Source organism: Macrobrachium nipponense, chromosome 41 (assembly GCF_015104395.2).
Source record: "Macrobrachium nipponense isolate FS-2020 chromosome 41, ASM1510439v2, whole genome shotgun sequence".
NCBI lineage: Eukaryota > Metazoa > Arthropoda > Malacostraca > Decapoda > Palaemonidae > Macrobrachium > Macrobrachium nipponense.
Genome location: NC_061102.1, coordinates 35,183,601 through 35,202,289, shown reverse-complemented (window position 1 = coordinate 35,202,289; position 18,689 = coordinate 35,183,601). Strand labels below are relative to the sequence as shown.

The window sequence follows — 18,689 nt, the reverse complement described above, 5'->3', positions numbered from 1 at the left end:
CCAAGTCTGTGAGTAAATTGTTTGACAGGATGAAACCAAAATTTAATATTTCCAATACATCAGCTTACAGGCTAAATCAGGACAGTCTAGAACATCACCTGCGTCAGTTAAGCATCGGGTTAGACCACATCCTCCAGGGAAAAAATAGCTCCCTCTTGGGATCAAATCATACTGATGGCAGTTGGGAAGGCAATAATGTATCACCTGGTTGTTTTTCGTATCTCCCTGTTGATGATAATGAATCTGTTCCACAAGAATTAAGAATATCAGCAGTGTTATTTGGCTTACCAAATAACTGGGGTTCTGTTGTGGAAGAAAGCAACAACATATGCAGGCACCAGGGGCTTGAGTTCCAGTGATTGTGGTTAGGGAGAAGCTATAGAAGAAGAAGGTCTAGAATACTTTGGAGGCTTTATTATTGTTCATTAATTTTCAGAATATGGGTTCCTGGCACATATTTTCCAACAGGAGAAAAATTAAGTATATCTCAGTTTTACCAGACCACTGGGCTGGCCCGAAGGATTAGATATTTTTACATGGCTAGGAACCAATTGGTCACCTAGCAACGGGACCTACAGCTTATTGTGGGATCCAAACCACACTATATCGAGAAATAAATTTCTATCACCAGAAATAAATTCCTCTGGTTCCGCGTTCCGAGCCAGGAATCGAACTTCTGACCACCAGAGTGGCAGCCGAGAGCGAAAACCACTCGTCCAGCGAAGAACTAGTGTAGGATCCGAACCACATTATATCGAGAAATGTATTTCTATCACTAGAAACAAATTCCTCTCACGTTGGCCGAGCCGAGAATCGAACTCCGGACCTACGGATTGGTAGCCGAGCGCGAAAACCACTCATCTAACGAGGTACTTCCAACAGGAGAAAATATGTGGATAAAAGCAATAAGAAATGAAGGAACAATGAATAATTGTGGAAAATACATTCAAGTACGTGTTATCATAGTGAAGAAGGAATAAAACCAGGGAGTGGTGTTGTCAAATATCCCTTTGCTGAATGGTGCTGTAACTTCTGTTTGTTGCCGTTACATTTTTCAGGCTACACATTTTCAACGGAGAAATGACCTCCTCTAGGAAAACGGCAAATAATTGCAAAGACTGTAAATTTAAATGTAAATGTAAACCATGTTTGAATGAATGAAATGTAAATATAGTTTACAAAATTATGTAAATTTAGTATCCACGTGTGTGTAGTCATGAAAAAAACTAGTCATGTATTTGTGTTTTTGCATGTATGTATACATACATATGGGTGACGATTCGCCGCCGACAATTAGTCACCGCCAGTTCGCCACCAGCTTTTGCAACACTTGGGTCATTTCGCCACTGGAGACTATTCGCCACCAGAAATATAAATAGTGTGTATTGTTTTTTTTCTCTCTCTCTCTACAACTTACCATTTTTTAGTCAATTTCATCTTTACTACTACAAGGTGCAAATTATAACAACAAAGTATGTAAAGACAAACAAACAAACATTTTATTGGCATATGAAACAAGTTTTTAAAAATCCGTCAAGATATTCTAACATTGTAATAAATGTTATTGGTTTACACCAAGAAATAATAAAAAAATTATCAAAAATAAACAAAAATAATATAAATAGAAACTTTAGTTCATTTGATTGTTATGGGCTATTCCTCTGAGATATTCCAAAGCGTCTCTTTTTACCGTTGTATTCGAGAAAATTTTTTTTTTATTTTATTCTTTCGTCCGCGTTTCGATATATTTTGAGCTTTAATGGTGGTGGGCACCCCGCTATCAGCTCTTACATATAAATCTCTTCCTTTTTGTTATTCATTAAAGTTCCTATGAATATCCATATGGTTGGGTGGTTAGCTCCAAGTTCAAAAGCAATTCTTCGATGAGCTGCTTCTTCGTAGGTATTTGTCCGATCTTCATCATTTAAAGTTGTCTCATATTGCGGCCACATATCATGGGGAAACAAAGGTGCCCTTCGGCAACTGCCGTGCCTATTGTAGATACCAATATAATTAAATTTAAACCAATCTAGTATTGGTAACAGTTCTTGAGGCAAAAATTCTGCAAGTGCTGCTGTGTAGATAGATGTCAGGGTCGCGATGTGGCACAAAAGCCAAAGCAAGTATCATTTTGGCTTTTAAAGCAAAATCAGGTTCGGTGTTGTATTGACGAGTTACTCCAACTGCAGCTATATGTTTATGCATACTTGGTGCCAAATGAAAGTAACAACCTCTTATTTTGACTCCAGGAAAACATTTTCTCATGGCACCAATAGCTGCTCGTTCAAAGTCGCAATGGATACACTGCGGTCTTAGATTAGGCACCAATGATTTAACCATTTCTAACATACGTACATAAGTTGAACGTTGCTTATTTGTAATAAGTATACTATACAGAATTGGATGAACCCCACCCAAGATTTTTTTGCCAGAATACAAAATACTTGAAAGAATAAAATAGGGTCTATGTTAAATGTACCGTCCACGAACCATGTCGATTCTACTTAATAATGTAACCAGGATTTCCTTCCAAATATGATTGATTATACGATTACTTCCTTGACCACTGTCAGCCAAAAGAACATTTGCAGCGGCGAATAGTCCTCCGTGACGATTAGGCGGCGGCAAAACGTCCTCGGAGGCGAATTGGCGGTGGCTAATTATCCGCCGCGTCGAATGGTCCCGTCCCCTTAATAAACTACATTTGCATTTCATTCATTTCCACATCAGATTTTCTGTAAAATTAACATGGGTTAGGGGGGAACCGGCAAAGAAAAGTCGGATAAAATTTATGTAATCTGTTGTTTCAGGTTTTTAAGAAGAAAATTCATAGAAAAATATTAAGTGTTTATTACTACATGTATACGAGAAGTCATAGAAATAGATTACTATTCCCATCAAATATATATACAAGTGAACCACGAACGATAAAAGTATAGACGTCTGTATTTTATATAATAATATATATATATGTTTATATATATGATATATATATATATATATATATATATATATATATATATATATATATATATATATATATTATATATAGATATATATATATATAATATATATATATATATATATATATATATATATATATATATAGTATATATATATATATATATATATATATAAGTATATATGTATATAGTAATATATATATATATATATACTATATATATATATATATATACTCTACTATATATATATATATATTTATATATATATATATATATATATATATATATATATATATATATACTTATTAAGCCTGTGATCACTTGTATGTATATTGATGGCAGTTTTATTCTGCCTCATTTGGGAATTTGTATATAACAAATTATATCTTTCTATGGCATCTCGTATAAACTTCATCACATTGTGTAAATTTTTCCAGTTGATCAATAGATTAATTCCCCTCTAACTCATGTTACATTTCACAGAAAGTTTTATTCTCTTAATTACAAAACTTTTCACAGAAAGTTTTATTCTCTTAATTACAAAACTTTTCACAGAAAGTTTTATTCTCTCAATTACAAAAGTCACTAACAGCTATGGCAGCACGATTTATGTGTATACCTCCTAATTGCGTTTCCATTTTGGTCTGAAAAATGAAAAGTTTGTGTCGCAGGAGAGGCTCATCCTGAGGCTGGGGAAGACAGCAGTTGATGAAGTCATATTTCCCTCTCTATGTCAATTATCTTGGGCTTCTCATCACTTAGGTCCAGGATCATGTGGAAGAATCCGAGTTCGCCCCAGAAACCCCTTGATGTGCTCCCCAACATGTGTTGAGTTGGTCAAGGCTTCTGCAAGCATAGGGAGAACTTCGAGATCAGAAACTTTAATAGTGCTGTATGTGAGCTTTTTTTGTCTAGGCATCGAGCATGAGTGTGATTTTGGGGAAGAGGGTATCTGGCATTGGTCAAGGAAGTAGTGCATTAGGAACCTGTGCTGTTCCAGAGGCAGAATTATATGTGTATCCTGTGGATTTAGACTCAAAATTCGGTCACTGAAAAAGATATCAGACAGAGGTTTGTGTTATTTAAGTTCATCTGATCACAGTGTACCATACAGATGAAACTGCCTTCCAAACAGCAAAATCCTTCTCAGAAAACTAAAAAAAAAATAATAATAAAATAAAAAAAATGAAAAATTGCGGAAACATGATACATTTTCACGGATCTAGGACGTGATCAAAGGATTACAGAAGTCCCTAGACAGTATTAAAACTGCGGAAACAAATAACAATCTGGGATGCGATCAAATAAGTGCAGGAATCATTAGACAATCGCACAGCAAGCCACCAGCAACACCACGCCTTCGTGAGTCTCCCGACCCTATCTCTCCCCCGTCATGGATGATGATGATGAGAAAGATCATGAGGGGTCTGGTGGCTGGCAAACACAAGCAAGTAGGAAAAAGAAAAGAACCACTGGACCGAAGCCCAACTTTAGAAGCTATGTCATGTTGTGATTCACAATTTGTGCTCATCCGGGGAAGCTAGATGCCATAGTGGAAAGAGTCAAGTTTCTCACGGGCTCCGGCCCCCTCATCTCCCGCGAACTCAGATGCTTACAGGATTGCCTGCCTATTTCAACACCTCGATTCGATGTTCTTAAAGGCGAGAATTTCGTTCCTAATATAAAAGTCTCATGATATAATCTAACCCGGGACCAACCCCCCCAACTCCCCAGGGGAACTTACTGACACCCCAAGCAGGGTCACTTCCACTGCAAGTGCCAACCAACCTCCCATGGCGAGTGACCTCACCCCCCCACCCCCCCGGCTAACCCGCCATCTTACCAAATGATCAGCTCCATCTCCCATCTTCGTGAGTTGCCATGGATACATTAGATATAATCACTTGGAATATTTTTGGCATCAAGCGGAGCATTCCTCTCCTAAACATGTTCTGCATAAAAACTTCAAAGGCATAATTGCATTGCAAGAAACGCTCCTCTGGCCCCATGACTTTGTCATCTGCAATTCAGTACATGAAGGCTTCAGAGCTTTCTCGACCTCATTGATGCAAGTTACAGATCAAATTGTAGCTGGTCACCCAAATCGGGGCCTTTCTTTCCTGTGGCACAAATCATTAAACAATATGATAAATGTGATGACCTACAGAGTGATAGATTGCTGGGGCTTCAAGTGACAGTAGGGGACTCTAAGAGCCTAATAATTAACGTTTATATGCCCTGGGAAAATAACAATAATTTTTATCAATACTGCATGATCCTAGTTGAGTTTCATAGTATTATTCACAATTCTCCTGCTGATCATATTTGTATAATCAGGGACCTTCATTCTCACCCACCAAAACAATTTTATAACGGACTTACTCGCTTCTGTCAAAATCATGCTCTCCAAATTAGTGATGTATGCTCCTCCCTCCCTCCTCCTATTCCTATGCGCAAAATAGAACGAACACAATTACAGCCTCATGGCTGGACCATTGCATCATGCCTCCACAACTTCATGATTCTATTATGACCTGCAACATTTGCTACGATCACATCCCTTTACAGATGTCATTCAGTACCTCATCCCTCCCTACTGTGAACCCCATAACTGATTGCCCACCAGCTGTAAACTGGGATTTTACAAACAAACAGAAAACCAGATACTGTAGGGTGACCATGGGAACCAGGTTGCGGTTAATGGTTCAACCGGCAGACACATTACTTTGTACTAACACCAAATGTAAAAATGACCACCACAGGAAAGATCTAAGAGAATTCTATTCGAACATAATTTCCGCTATGCTTGCTTCCGACAGGGCTACCTTTAGATTTGATGTTGCTTAAGCACTGATTGCATTTTGACATCACCCGTAAACCATGCATCAAAAGAAACAGATATTTTTCTCACAATGCCCTATCTTGATATTATGACTAAAGACTTTCTATCTCTTGTATTTCCATTAACTACAAATAACTTCGTCTTTTTTTTCATTAACAATCATCCCATACGAGTTACAGTAACCCAACATAATCCCAATTTTCTCTTAACTTTTGGCTTGGTGTACTTAAAATAACTGTCATCCATCATTAATAGCGTATGCATTGTCCCTAAAAACCCATCTCTGCCAATTTGCTCCTTTATCATTTTAACCATTTTGTCTAAATAGACTGCAAATCACAGACTGCTTGTTGAGGCACCCTGACGTATCCCAACAGTCGATATAATCATAGCTGATTTCAACACTCATTGTACAAGCATTGATCTTATGTATGGCCATTAACATCATCTTTCCACAACCTTCCTCTTTGAGACACTCAATTAACTTATCTCCTGGTCGTATGCTTTACTAAAATTTACAAATAAAACATACAGTTTCTTTTTCTTGAAGAGTTCATAGTCCATCATAAGCCTTAAGGATAAGATTTGCTCAATACACCCTCTACCTTTTAGGCTCCCCCCAACCCTCGCTTTTATCTATACTAACCCACAGAATTAATTGTCTCAATAACAACGTATCATAAATTTTTGCCCAAGAGTTCATTATGTTGATGCCCCTATGATCCTCACAGTCCATTCTATTACCTGTTTTGAAGAGTAACCAACCTGTTACAGCACCAAGCAAAAGGATACGCAAAGTTACAAAATAAAAAGTTGAAATTGCCAAGGAAAAAAGTCAACCAAGTCAATGGCAATAGCGAAAATATACTTGGGCATACACCAACGTAGCTCTTCCCCTTATTCATGGTTTTCACTACCATATCTATCTCTTGATAAGTGAAAGGACTGTCGATTGTCTAATATAAGAATGATAGATGAGAAAGCTATATCAGGTGGTTGGTTATTGTTTACATAAGTGGGATCAGGGTTAAAAAGCCTCTCAAAATGTACCTTGAAGAGACCATCATCTGGCTGATTATTGTTATCATTATTTATTACATTCCCTTTCGAGTTAATTGATTTCCAAATAATTTCTGGATCATCCTTTTCATAGATCCTTTTCCACCTTGGGTAATTCTGGTCCCATTCTTTATGATCCTTCTCCCTCCCATTACGCAATTTACATTCTTTTGCCACCCTATTGACTATCATGGTGGCCGATTCCAATCCAGTACACACTGACTCCACATCAATTACATCCAAACTGGGATGTATTGCCTCCTCTATGGCTATTTTAAATCTATTTACATCTACTTGCTTGTAAGCAATGTCCTTCATTATGCAACTGTGATCTGAATAACTTGAGCTGGAGTGAGATCTGCCCCAATCTTTTGCATACTCAGTTAATACAGATAGGGCCACATCCTGCACACGAGTGAGATCAAGCCTCACCATCATCGAGGTTGTCGCCCAGGTTGGAACGAGTCCTCTGCAGCGGCCCATGGGTCTGGTAGCATGTAACTTCCTGTTGTACCTGGTGGTGAACAAGTCTATGACCAGTCGCCACCACAGGTTGAACAGCCTTTCTGTTATGTCTGGGTATGGGGACCACTCGGTCCCTATCACTTGATTCTAGCAACTGATTTTGTCAGTCACTACGTTCCTCTTGCCTGGAATGTACCTGGCCGATGGCCCACTCATGCACCTGCATTGTCAACTGGTGGAGTGAGAGTGTCGTGAGACTCTCTGCTTGTTGACATATGCCACTAACCGATCACTCAATCCTGAAACTCTTTGAGGACCAAGAAGGATACCTTGAGTTCCAGAATGTTGATGTGAAGGTGCATGTCGTGATGATTCCACACTCCTGCAGTCAGCGGCTCCTCCAGGTGTGTGCCCCATACCTCTGTTGATGCATCCGAGAACAGAAGCATGTCCGGACGGGGAGTAAGATGATCTACTCCTATTAAGAGGTTCCTGTCGTCTAGCCACCTGTCTAAATCTTCTCTCACCTCCTGCGAGAGGGGGATGAGAAAGGACTGAGGGTCTCAGACTGTGACCAAACCTCCCTCAGTCTCCACTGGAGGCTGAAGGTGAAGCCGCCCCTGAGGTACCCGCTTCTTCAAGGACAACAGGTGACTGTTCATGATTTGCCAATTCCGAGCTGACTGTTCCTGTCAAGACAGGAACTGTTGCCCTGCCTTCCTGAACCTTTTGATATGAGAGTCTGAGAGGTAGACCCTTGCTGCTACCATATCTATCAGCATGCCCAGATACTTTATCCTCTACTTGGGCTCAAGACTGGACTTCTTGAGATTTATCACCATCCCTAGATCGTGACAATAATCGAGGAGGCAATTTCTGTCCTGTAGCAACAGCGAGCAAGAGCTCACCAGGGCAAACCAGTCGTTGAGATACCTCAACAGACGTATCCCATGTGAATGTGCCCAAGCTGACACTAGGGTGAACGCTTTCGTGAATACCTGGGGAGCGGTAAGGAGCCCAAAACAGAGTGCCTTGAATTGGTACACAGACTCTCCTACGACAAAGCGAAGGTACTTGCGAGAAGATTGATGGATGGGTATCTAGAAATACGCATCCTTCAGATCCACCATAAGCATGAGGTCATTCTCCCTGATGGAGGCAAATACAGAGTGCGCCATCTCCATCGTGAACTGAATCTGGTGAACAAATCGGTTCAGGGAAGAGAGGTCTATGACCAGTCTCCAGCCGCCCGCCTGCCCCCCCCCCCGCCCCAAAGTCTTCTCTACGAGAAAGACGTGGCTGTAAAACCCTGGAGACTGGTCCGACACAACTTCCACAGAGCCCTTGCTCAGCATTTCCTACACTTCTTGCTTTAATGCTAGGTCCCTCTGAGAACCGTAGATGTATGTCTAGAGAAAGACCGGAAAGATGGTGAGAGGTGGCTGAGACTTGAAGGGAAGTAGATATCCCTCCCTAGGGGCATCTACTATCCAGGTCTCGGCTCCATATCACTGCCATGTTGCCCAATGGCTCGATAGGTACCCCCACCACCAATGGCAGCAGCTGGAGAGGAATGCCGCCCCTAGCGTTTCCCCTTCTTTCCCTTGCTTTCCTTTCCAGCTTTATGGAGAAAGTAGAAGACTAGGTACTTCCAAGGGTGCCCTTCGAAGTCTGAGACTTCCTTGGGGCTGAAGAAGAGCTGACTAGACTCAAAGATCTAATTGCAGTGAAGCACGAACACCTAGAGGTCTTTTCCACTGCCTGTTGGACAAGGCAGTCACTTTCTTCTGCTCGTCGCTTGTCTACTGCAGCATCTACCTGCTCTGTAGAGAAGAGAGAGGTAGAACCCAGCAACAGTCTGTTCCTCAAGGTCAGAACCAACTCAGGACCAACAGACCTGGCAATCCGAGAGAGGACAGCATTCCTTCTCTTCAGCACCAGGTTCGCCATCTGGCGGGTGAGGTAGGAAATAGCCCTACGTCCAGACTGGCGCAGCCTCATGAAGGCTGATTCCTCTCCAGGAACAATGGGCCCTGAGGAGGCAGCAACCCTAGATACTGTGAATTACCACAGATCTAGCCAGGAGACTGCCTGGAGAGCTGCTATGGTGGTAATTTCCAGGTTCGCTGCCTCCTGTTGAGAGAGAGAAAGAGACTCTGAAGTGAGGTACTGCAGCAAAAGACCTGAGCTTAGTTGAACTAAGTTTGGGTCAACCTGCTTACTTGGTAAATACCTCTCTGAGGGCATATAGTAGTGCCTCTGGTGAGGCAGAGGGGGAAGCACCTTGCCTGAATGAGTAGACCGAAGTGAATTCTCTTGTCCTGAGACAAGATTATTCACCTGGTCCAATACATCGTCAGCAAGAGACTACCATGTCAGCCCTGACAAAACCTTAGGTTCCTTCTTAGGACCCCAAAAGGATTTGAGGCACAAAGGGCGATCAACCAAAGAGGCCACGGTTGCTTCCACGAGATTGTTATGCTGATGACAAATCAGCGCTATGATCTTGCCAAAAGTCCTCTGTATCTTGGGGGTGTCCGCATCTCTAGGCAAAGGACCCTCAGTCCTTCAAGAGAGCGGTCCTCATGATCAACTCTCCCTGCAGGAGGGAGAAACTCACCAGACCGCGTCGACCCATCCTGAACAGCATGGGCGTGTGTCCGGTGTGATCCTAAGACCGCTAAAGGAACATAGGTCCTTGCTACTGAACTCTGGGGAGAGCCTTCCACAGAGTTCCTCCTATTTGCCTCGCCCCTCCCGGTAAAACCCCAGGACGTAGAGGGAACAAGAGAGGAGGATTAGATGCTCTTGCTCTCCCTTCTGGCAGAACCAGCAGGAGGAGCAAGTTGTGAGCGATCATCAACCAGCAGTGGTGATGGCAACACGAGTCTAGGAGAGCGTTTTCACCTTGGTGAAACACTTCTCGAGCAGTGTAGAGGTTCTTGTCCCCCAGCTGGAGCGCTCACTTCCACCAAACTGGTTCGTTTATGCAAACTTGAGCAATAGTCGGGTAGAGTCGAGCAAGCCACTGGCTGGCGAGAACTTGCACTATCCTCACAATGCTTCCCAGTTTTCATCAAGGCCAAAAGCGTGCATGAAGAAGACTGCACTGGAGACCTCTTCTTAGCCTCACTCTATGCCTTGTCTCGCAAGACAGCGACATCCTTTCTGGTATCTGCAGAAGTACTAGGGCTAGTAGTACTCACAGGCAGGGACGAGTCACTTGCATGACTTGAACCTTTCTCTTGCCCTGTCCCAGAATCGGGACAGTGAAATGTCTCTCCTGCACTGATCTTGGATGTTTGAATATTTCCCTAGCCTAATCTTTCCTAGCAACAATCATGCAATCTACCCACCTGTTCACGTTCCTTGGTCCCAGTATAATCCAACTTAAGACTTTAAACAACATCACAACATGGCTTACAACACAAATTTCTATAAGACAGAGAGATCTCTCCTACAATATCAAAGACCAGATCCATGCCTCCTCTTCTCCTCTCTCTATTTATGTTTACATTTCCACCCATGCCGCCACCATCTTGTCTTCTATGACATCACAACACAACTAATATGCATCAAGACAGTTTCTAAACTCAAACACATGTTTCCCATACATTGAACAATGCCCACATTTCACCAATACAGAAAATTAAAATAAACCAACCCTGATTACACTGATATATAATCACACTTATCGCTTTCTCCGTCCCCTTCCTCTTCCTGACCTAATCCCCTCTAATTTCCTTTATTCTCCAACTCTTTGCCCTGTACATAATTTCAATTATTTTCCCCTGAAACTCTCTTTAATTAATACATCAGCTATTTGATCTTTTCCTTTTATCCATCTCACCTCCTTTATTTCCCCAGATTCTATTGTTTCTATTAACACTGGATATCTATTTTTAATCTCTTACTACTTACACCAGTACTCAATTTTATTGCAATCATTAGTTTTATTATCAGCATTAACGAATGCTTCTAATTTTCTCCCTCCTACTATCTCTTCCCACAATTGTTTGAAATATATCAATCCTTCATTGGCTTCCCCCACACTGAGAGCTTCTGCTTCAATGGTGGATTTTGCTACGCTCCGGGATTTTCTAGACTTCCACCATATGGGACTTTTCCTCTTACCATCTGTCAAGGATATAACATAACCCAATTGAGTATAACCATCTTCAATATTCCCAAATGAAGCATCTGCATAGGCTTCCCAATAAATCTTTTCTTCTTCCAGCTCACTTATTATAACTTCTCCCATTGTGTTCTTAGTTTTTCTCACAATTTTAGTAAACTTTTTCATATCTTGGGTCGCTTTTTCTTAAAAGCTTTACTTCATTCACTAGCATCATATATTTCTGGCATGGTGTATAGCAATACCCAATTCAACTGTCCTAACACTGATCTATATTCTGTTAACTCCTTTAGTCCAAACATTCTATTACCTGTAAATCTCTAGCTTCTAGTTCTCTTGTAAAATTTATATATGTACTACTGCCATTGATTAAGACAAAATCTATTTTCCTTATGCTCTACTGTTACTTCTATATAATTATGTACGTACTTACAACTTTTACTTTCTTGTTCTCCTACTTGCAATTTCCTAATGATTTCCTTTAAAAATCCTCCAGTTCCTCCGTAGCAAAAATCATCTACATGTGTTGCCTACACAAAATACCATTAATTTATTCTTTTCTTCAAAAGAATATATTAGGTTCTAGTCTACCTCTCTCACCTTCAAGCTCCTCCACTACTTTCACCACCTTACAATACCATGCTTTTGCTGCTTCCTTGAGCTCAAAAAGTTTTCTTCAATTTCCATAATCCACTCCAACCATCTTCCCTAGGTGGTTTTAAATATATTTGTCTTTGTAATTCGTCACCTTGTAAATATGCAGTTTTTACATCTAATGTATATCAATTCCAATTTAGTAGCGTCTTTTTTTTTTCCTTTCCCCTCCTTTTACCTTTTCTCTTAACTTTACCTTCATTTCCCCTAATACTACTATTATAACACAATTTTCTTTCAAATTTATGGTCATACCCATTCAACTCATGGTTTTCTTACCTATTAGTCACGGTACATCACCCTGGAAAATTTCTGTCTTCAAATAAAACTTTTTATTTTTCAATATCTCTGGTATTTCCATTGTGAGGACTAGACAGAGTGGCAGGTATCTGGGTGCTGATGCTTCATGATGTTGTTTTTGATTAAGCTGACCTTGTGTCAACACAGGCTCTTGCTCACCGAGCAGCCCGTAATATGCTTTATGATAGATGAGCGAGGTTGACATAGACAAGTGCAGACGGATATGTAGTACCTGAGCCGGGTCTACAGAGATAGAGAATTTGTGTTTCTTTACCAACACTTATACATAAATAACTACAGACGCAGTCTGCGTACATTCATGAATAATATATCGGCGGACAGGCCGGAGAATTCTACAGAAGATTATATACATTGGAACTTAGCAAGTCGTTGTAGTGAAATAAAAATAGTGAAGGACGTTGTCCTTACAAATACAACCCATCCCCCCCCCCCCCCCAACAAGATAATTATTATGGAATAATGATTGGATGATAAAGTACCATAAAACGTCTCGGAGGCAGGGGTTGATCCTGTGTCCTTGTGATCACTTGTTGTGAAGCATCATCGACTGCTGAGTCCTTCGGCGGGCCGCGCAGGCCTACAGGTGTGGCAGCAATGTCAGGCAGGCCGAGTAGGCCTACAGGTGCGGAAGTGATGTTGGGTGGGCCGAGCAGGCACCCAGGTGCGGCAGCAGTGTCGGGGGGGCCGAGGAGGCCTGCAAGTACGGCAGCGGCGTCCGGCGGGCCGAGGATGAATCTAGCATCCCCCGATTGAGGCAAAGGGGCCCACGACGTCAATATGGATGTGTTCGAACCACTGCCTGATTCTATGTGCCTGCTGACCAGCACCCAGGTACCCATCCTCATAACTTGTCTCACATCAAAACGTGAATTAAGTGCCGTATTTAGTCCATTAGTGGTGTTGGGTTCGTCAGAGTAAAGACTATACTCGGTTTTTTTCCATCTGTCCACCCGCCTGTGGTGTTTGCGTATGGTAACACTGCGTCCCAGGCTTTAGATAGTTATGCTATGTGTAAGTTTTAGGTAAATGAAAGGATTTCTGAGCGTACATTTGCAACTGAAAAGTGTTTTAACAATTTACTGTATGCAAATTACACTGTTAATATTCGAAATAGGGTTATTATTATTGTTGAATGTAAGCTGAATGTAACTATCTAAAGCCCGGGATGCAGTGTTACCATACGCAAACACCACACGCTGGTGGACAGATGGATAAAACTGAGTATAGTCATCATGTGGGTCCGCTAACAAACTGTTCAAATGATGCCAGAACACACCTGGGTATGGTGTCCCGTAGTAAGTTCGTTAGTGGAGTCTGTGTCGACCATGGAAAGGAGCTTTCAGAGACCTAGACTGTAACGCCATGTGGTTCCGTTAAAGGTTCTCTGAAGGTGGGCGGCCATAGTGAGTCCGTTAATGGCAGGAGCCAAAACCGCTGAGTCACCATCCAATGCGGGAGGTCACCAGTTGTGAGGACTAGACGGAGAGGCAGGTATCTGGGTACTGATGCTTTATTACAGTGTTGTTTTAGATTTAGCTGGCCTTATGCCAGCACGGGTTCTTGCTCCTAGAGCAACCCGTATGCTTTATTACAGATGAGTTGGGTTAACATAGACAGGTGCGGACGGATATGTAGTACCTGAGTCGGGTCTAAAGAGATATGACGTCTTGCGTAATAATCCTGAGTTATTATAGTATACGACTCTTTAGTGGGTTTGTTTTTTCGGCGGCAGCTAAGGCTGTCGAGGATCACCAAGACGACGATGGCGACGAGGTAACCCGCCCTCCCTCGACAAAGAAATCTTCCGAAAAGTGCAGAAAAAGAGGAAGAAAGCTCTGCAAAAAATCATTGAGGTCCCTGGCCCATCAACATCCCGAATACGACCTCTAATATGGATTTCCCGTCCTTACCGAAGTTCAAAGCAGTCCCTACGCAAGGCCAGACGTCAGACGCAGCTGTGTTGGCTTTAGAACAGAAACACCTGGAAGCAAAACTTCAAGCCAGGCCCAATCTAAAACAGGAATTCATCCATTCCCCGAAAGACCAACGTGCTGCTAAGCTGCTGAAAAACAACCCCTCATACCTTCTGCTAGATCCTGCTGAGGAAGTAACAAAGGGGATGATTTGCAAAGTCCCCAAGTTCGTTACTACTGAACGTATTTTGCAAGTGCCGAACGTCGTGACTGCGACAAGATGTACCGTAAAGAAAGAAAAGGAAAAGAAAGAAGACATGGGAAACATACCAGCTTTTATAGATCTTGGGATCCTTGGAAAATACCGCACAGAGGCCTTGATTCCTGAACCTTTGAGGTGTTTTAAGTGCCAGAGGTTTGGTCACCACAAGAGGGAGTGCACAGCCCACCATGTCTGTGGGATATGTAGCCAGTGACACAAGACTGAAGTATGCCTTGAGAAGTTTAAGGCAAAGGGCCACACTGTAGCCCAATGCCCAAACTGCAAACAGCCACACCATGCATGGTTCAAGGGATGTCGTCAGACTGGAGATTTGGAGGATGAAGGGCATCCCCCCACTGCCAGCAAGACCTCAAGTACGCCAGCCATCGCCGCTAAGAAGACCTCCAAACAAGCCCAGAATCGACCCGAGGACGAATCTGCCTCCTCCACCTCAAACTCGTCAACCTTCCTCTTCACGGCCTCCTCAATCCCGGCATTATATTCCCAACCCCTCATCCTTTCCTTACCTCGACGTTCCTGCTCCCCAACCTCCTCCAACCCCTAAAATCACCCCTCCGACCCCTAAGGTTATTCCCACGACCCCTGAACAAACTTCCCCTACCCCTAAGCATATTTTCCCAACCCCTAAGTTCATTCCCTAACCCCCACACCACCAGTAGTACCTGTTTTGCGAGTCGAAACAGGAACCCAGACTGAAGAATCGCCAGCTGAAGAAGACATGCAAACTGAAACACCAACAGACACTCCTGTTTTCGCGTAAGCAGGAACTCAAACAGAAGAGGTCCCAGTCCCACGGAGGGACATTAAAACCCAGACGTATAAGCGGTATCTGAGTGCTGATGGACACACTCAGACAGATGTCATTCTTGTGGGAGAGTCCAAGATAAGTAAGTTCCTGCTCACCTACGAAGAATTTTATGCATTTATATATAAAGCTGCTTACTGTCCTTTTGGACAGGAAGAGGAAACATTAGCCGCACTCATCCATGAAGTCCATGATATAGAGATTCGTCTCCCAGACGATATCCTAGCACTGATATACCGCTACAGTACCAGAGCCACCTGTAATTAGTTGTTAACTATTTGGTTGGCAACTATCCACTTTTTCTACTACTAAACAACCTTCCTTTCCCCTCAGTTTTCGCCCGCCTCACGTATAACGACCTAAATTTTTCAACTATCACTCAAACTACCCCTTAAGCTGTTACTAACCTCCATTTTGCTGTTTCTAAAACTTAATTTTTCGTTTTTCTTTCATCGATCTCTACCACTAACGATCGGTGCTTTTAATTTCTATCTTCGAGTAATGAAAAATGGTACTTGAACTCAATAGAGTTTTGCTTTTTCCCGTTTTTCTACAACGATAACTTTTACAATTTCCTTACTGGCTATCTCTGACTCGCCAGGACTCGCTGCTATCGATCTTTTTCTACCACTGATGAGTACCTTGGGGTTTAAGGGGGTTTGTAACCTTGCCTTTTCACCTTTCATTTCACTTTTTAAAATCATACCATTTCACCTGCATATCCCGTTATCAAAATAAAGGCTCACCACATCCTAAGACTCACCTTTCCACCTGCAAAATATTCAGCATGACGTACGGGCTGCTCTATGAGGAAAAGCCTGTGCTGACAAAAGGCCAGCTTAATCTCCAATAACAACAACAAGAGATCCAAGCGCGCAGATAGAGAATTTGTTTCTTTACTAACACTTATACATAAATAACTACAGACGAGGACGTTGTCCTTACATCATTACTCCTTTTGACCTATATGATTACTCATCGAAATTAAATACATACTTTATTAGACTCTGTCCAGGTATTCTTCTCAACTCTTCCTGACTCAAACCCATGACAATGCATGATAGTCACAATTCCCCACAAACTGTTGATTTACATTGTCTAAAATTGCATCAACCTCTTCCCAAAACTTCCTCTATTTTACCAACTTCTCCTATATAAACTTCTAGCAGTTTCTGTTTTCTGCTTATTGTCTTCTTGTTTTGTTTCTGTTTTCTTCCTATTTTGAAAATTCTGAGAACAATTCCCTAGAATCAGAGGCAGAAGCACGAAACGAAGTCTGCGCTCCTGTGGCTCCCACAACGCTAGACCCTGGGTTAAGCGTTACGGTTCCTACTCCTGAAGGAACAGGCGAGCCAACAAGAGAACCAACTGCTTCCTCAGTGGGAGGAGGCAGACCCTTCAGTCCCATGACGGGACAAGAGGCTACCTTCCTCTTCTTAGACCATGAAGTCTTCGAAGAGGGAGGTGAGGAGGCAACAGAAGACGATGACACCTGATGAGACCTCTTCTTCGTCATCACCGACACTACCAATGGAGATAGTGTCAAAGCAGGAGCAGGCGGAGGTGACACCTCAAATCCAGGAGGAAGAGTCACAGATGTAACAGGGCTGGCAGATGAGGGTGAGTGCTCATCACCACCAAAGGAGTCACTTTGGTGGGGTGATGACCAAATACCGTCAGCACCGTGGCAAACCTGTGTTTTCATAGTGGCTGTAGTGCAGATTTCTTTAAGCGGGCCAACAACCCACTAACAGAAGGAGGCCCTGTTAGACCAAAGGAGGCCCATGCCTGCTCCAGCCCTGACTTGACACCTGTGGAAGCAAAGTCTGGTTAAGGGGAGGAGTCCCCCCTTGCTCCACAGGAGATAATTCCCCTTTAAAGCAAAAGGATGCCCTCAGAGGAGTGTTGTCCTGGTCACCTTCACCCCTCAAACCCCATTCTTCCTCCTCCCACTAGTTGGAAGAGGAATGCGAAAGCGAGCCCCGAAAGAGAAACAGCAAGTACGGGAAGCTTGCCGGGAGAGAAAAGATGATGAAGGGTCAGCAACCAGAGGCGTTGTCGGGGGGGGAGTTACCCTCAGACGAAGCCTTGGGAACCTACCTCCAGCAGCTCAGGAGACCATTCACAATACTCAGAACAAGTATTATCCTTAGAGCACTCACGCCCTCTACAATGTGTGCAAAGGGCAAGACAGTCTCCTTCAACAAATGATCTAGTTTCCAAGTTTCTTGCTGCCAACTCCCAAGCACATTCACTGGGAGAAGGTGGCCTTCTTGGGTAGAATTGGTTTGTGGGGGTGCATGATTATCATCAATATAATAACGGACAAACAGCACCATATACACAGAAACAAGAAAAGATACCATCATAAAGGTAGAAAGCACAGCAAATACAGTCAGGTAGAGATTAGTGAAAACGTGTTTCCAGACGACAGCCGAAAGCAAAATGAAATTTTCATTATTAAAATGAAGTTTTATTGTATACTTACCGAACAATTATACAGCCGTGATTTCCACGAGCGGTAGGATACTAAATTCAAATTTAGCGCGTAGGCGTCGCCAACACTGGTGGTGATGACGTCATCTCCCTCCACTCGCGGGAGAACCAGGTACAACTGCCCAGGTGAATCCAATTCTTTCTGCCCGTCCGTCCACCTAAGGGGAGGAGGGTGGGTATAATCATAATTGTTCGGTAAGTATACAATAAAACTTCATTTTAATAATGAAAATTTCATTTTTATTGTAGTGTCTTACCGAACAATTATACAGCTGATTACACATTTATGAGAAGGTGGGATTTAATGGACCACTAGTATTTCTAAATGGTTACATTTATTACAATACCAGTAAACACTCAAGGTGTCTGTTGTACCTTACCTTGTAAGAGAGCTACAGCAGACTGTTACTGCCTCTGGTCGGTGCTCTTCTTACTATTGTAGAGGAAATGACAATTTGTCCAAAATTGCATTTTTCCTAACTATACAAACCTGAGGTCCTTTTACACATAGCCCCACCTCATGCCACCCCTCACTCTGCAGTTTTTGCTTGGGCCAAAAGCAAAAGTGATTTGTTTACCTCCCAGTCGCGCGCGCGCGCCTGTCGGACAAGCAGTTAACTACCGAACCCCTTGTTCGAAAGCTTACGACCTATCCAGCTGCCGCTAGTACCTTCCTATTGTAAAAGGACCTCAGGTTTGTATAGTTAGGAAAAATGCAATTTTGGACAAATTGTCATTTGTTCCGACACGGCA

At 42.5% G+C, this 18,689-nt stretch overlaps 1 protein-coding gene across 1 annotated transcript; it reads right to left on the bottom strand.

Moving 5' to 3' along the window:
* Positions 1 to 16,656: 16,656 nt before the first annotated feature.
* On the bottom strand, positions 16,657 to 17,145 carry LOC135212821 (uncharacterized). Its single transcript, XM_064246592.1, has one exon. It carries the CDS (start codon positions 17,143 to 17,145, stop codon positions 16,657 to 16,659), a length of 489 nt encoding a protein of 162 aa, XP_064102662.1.
* Positions 17,146 to 18,689: the final 1,544 nt, after the last annotated feature.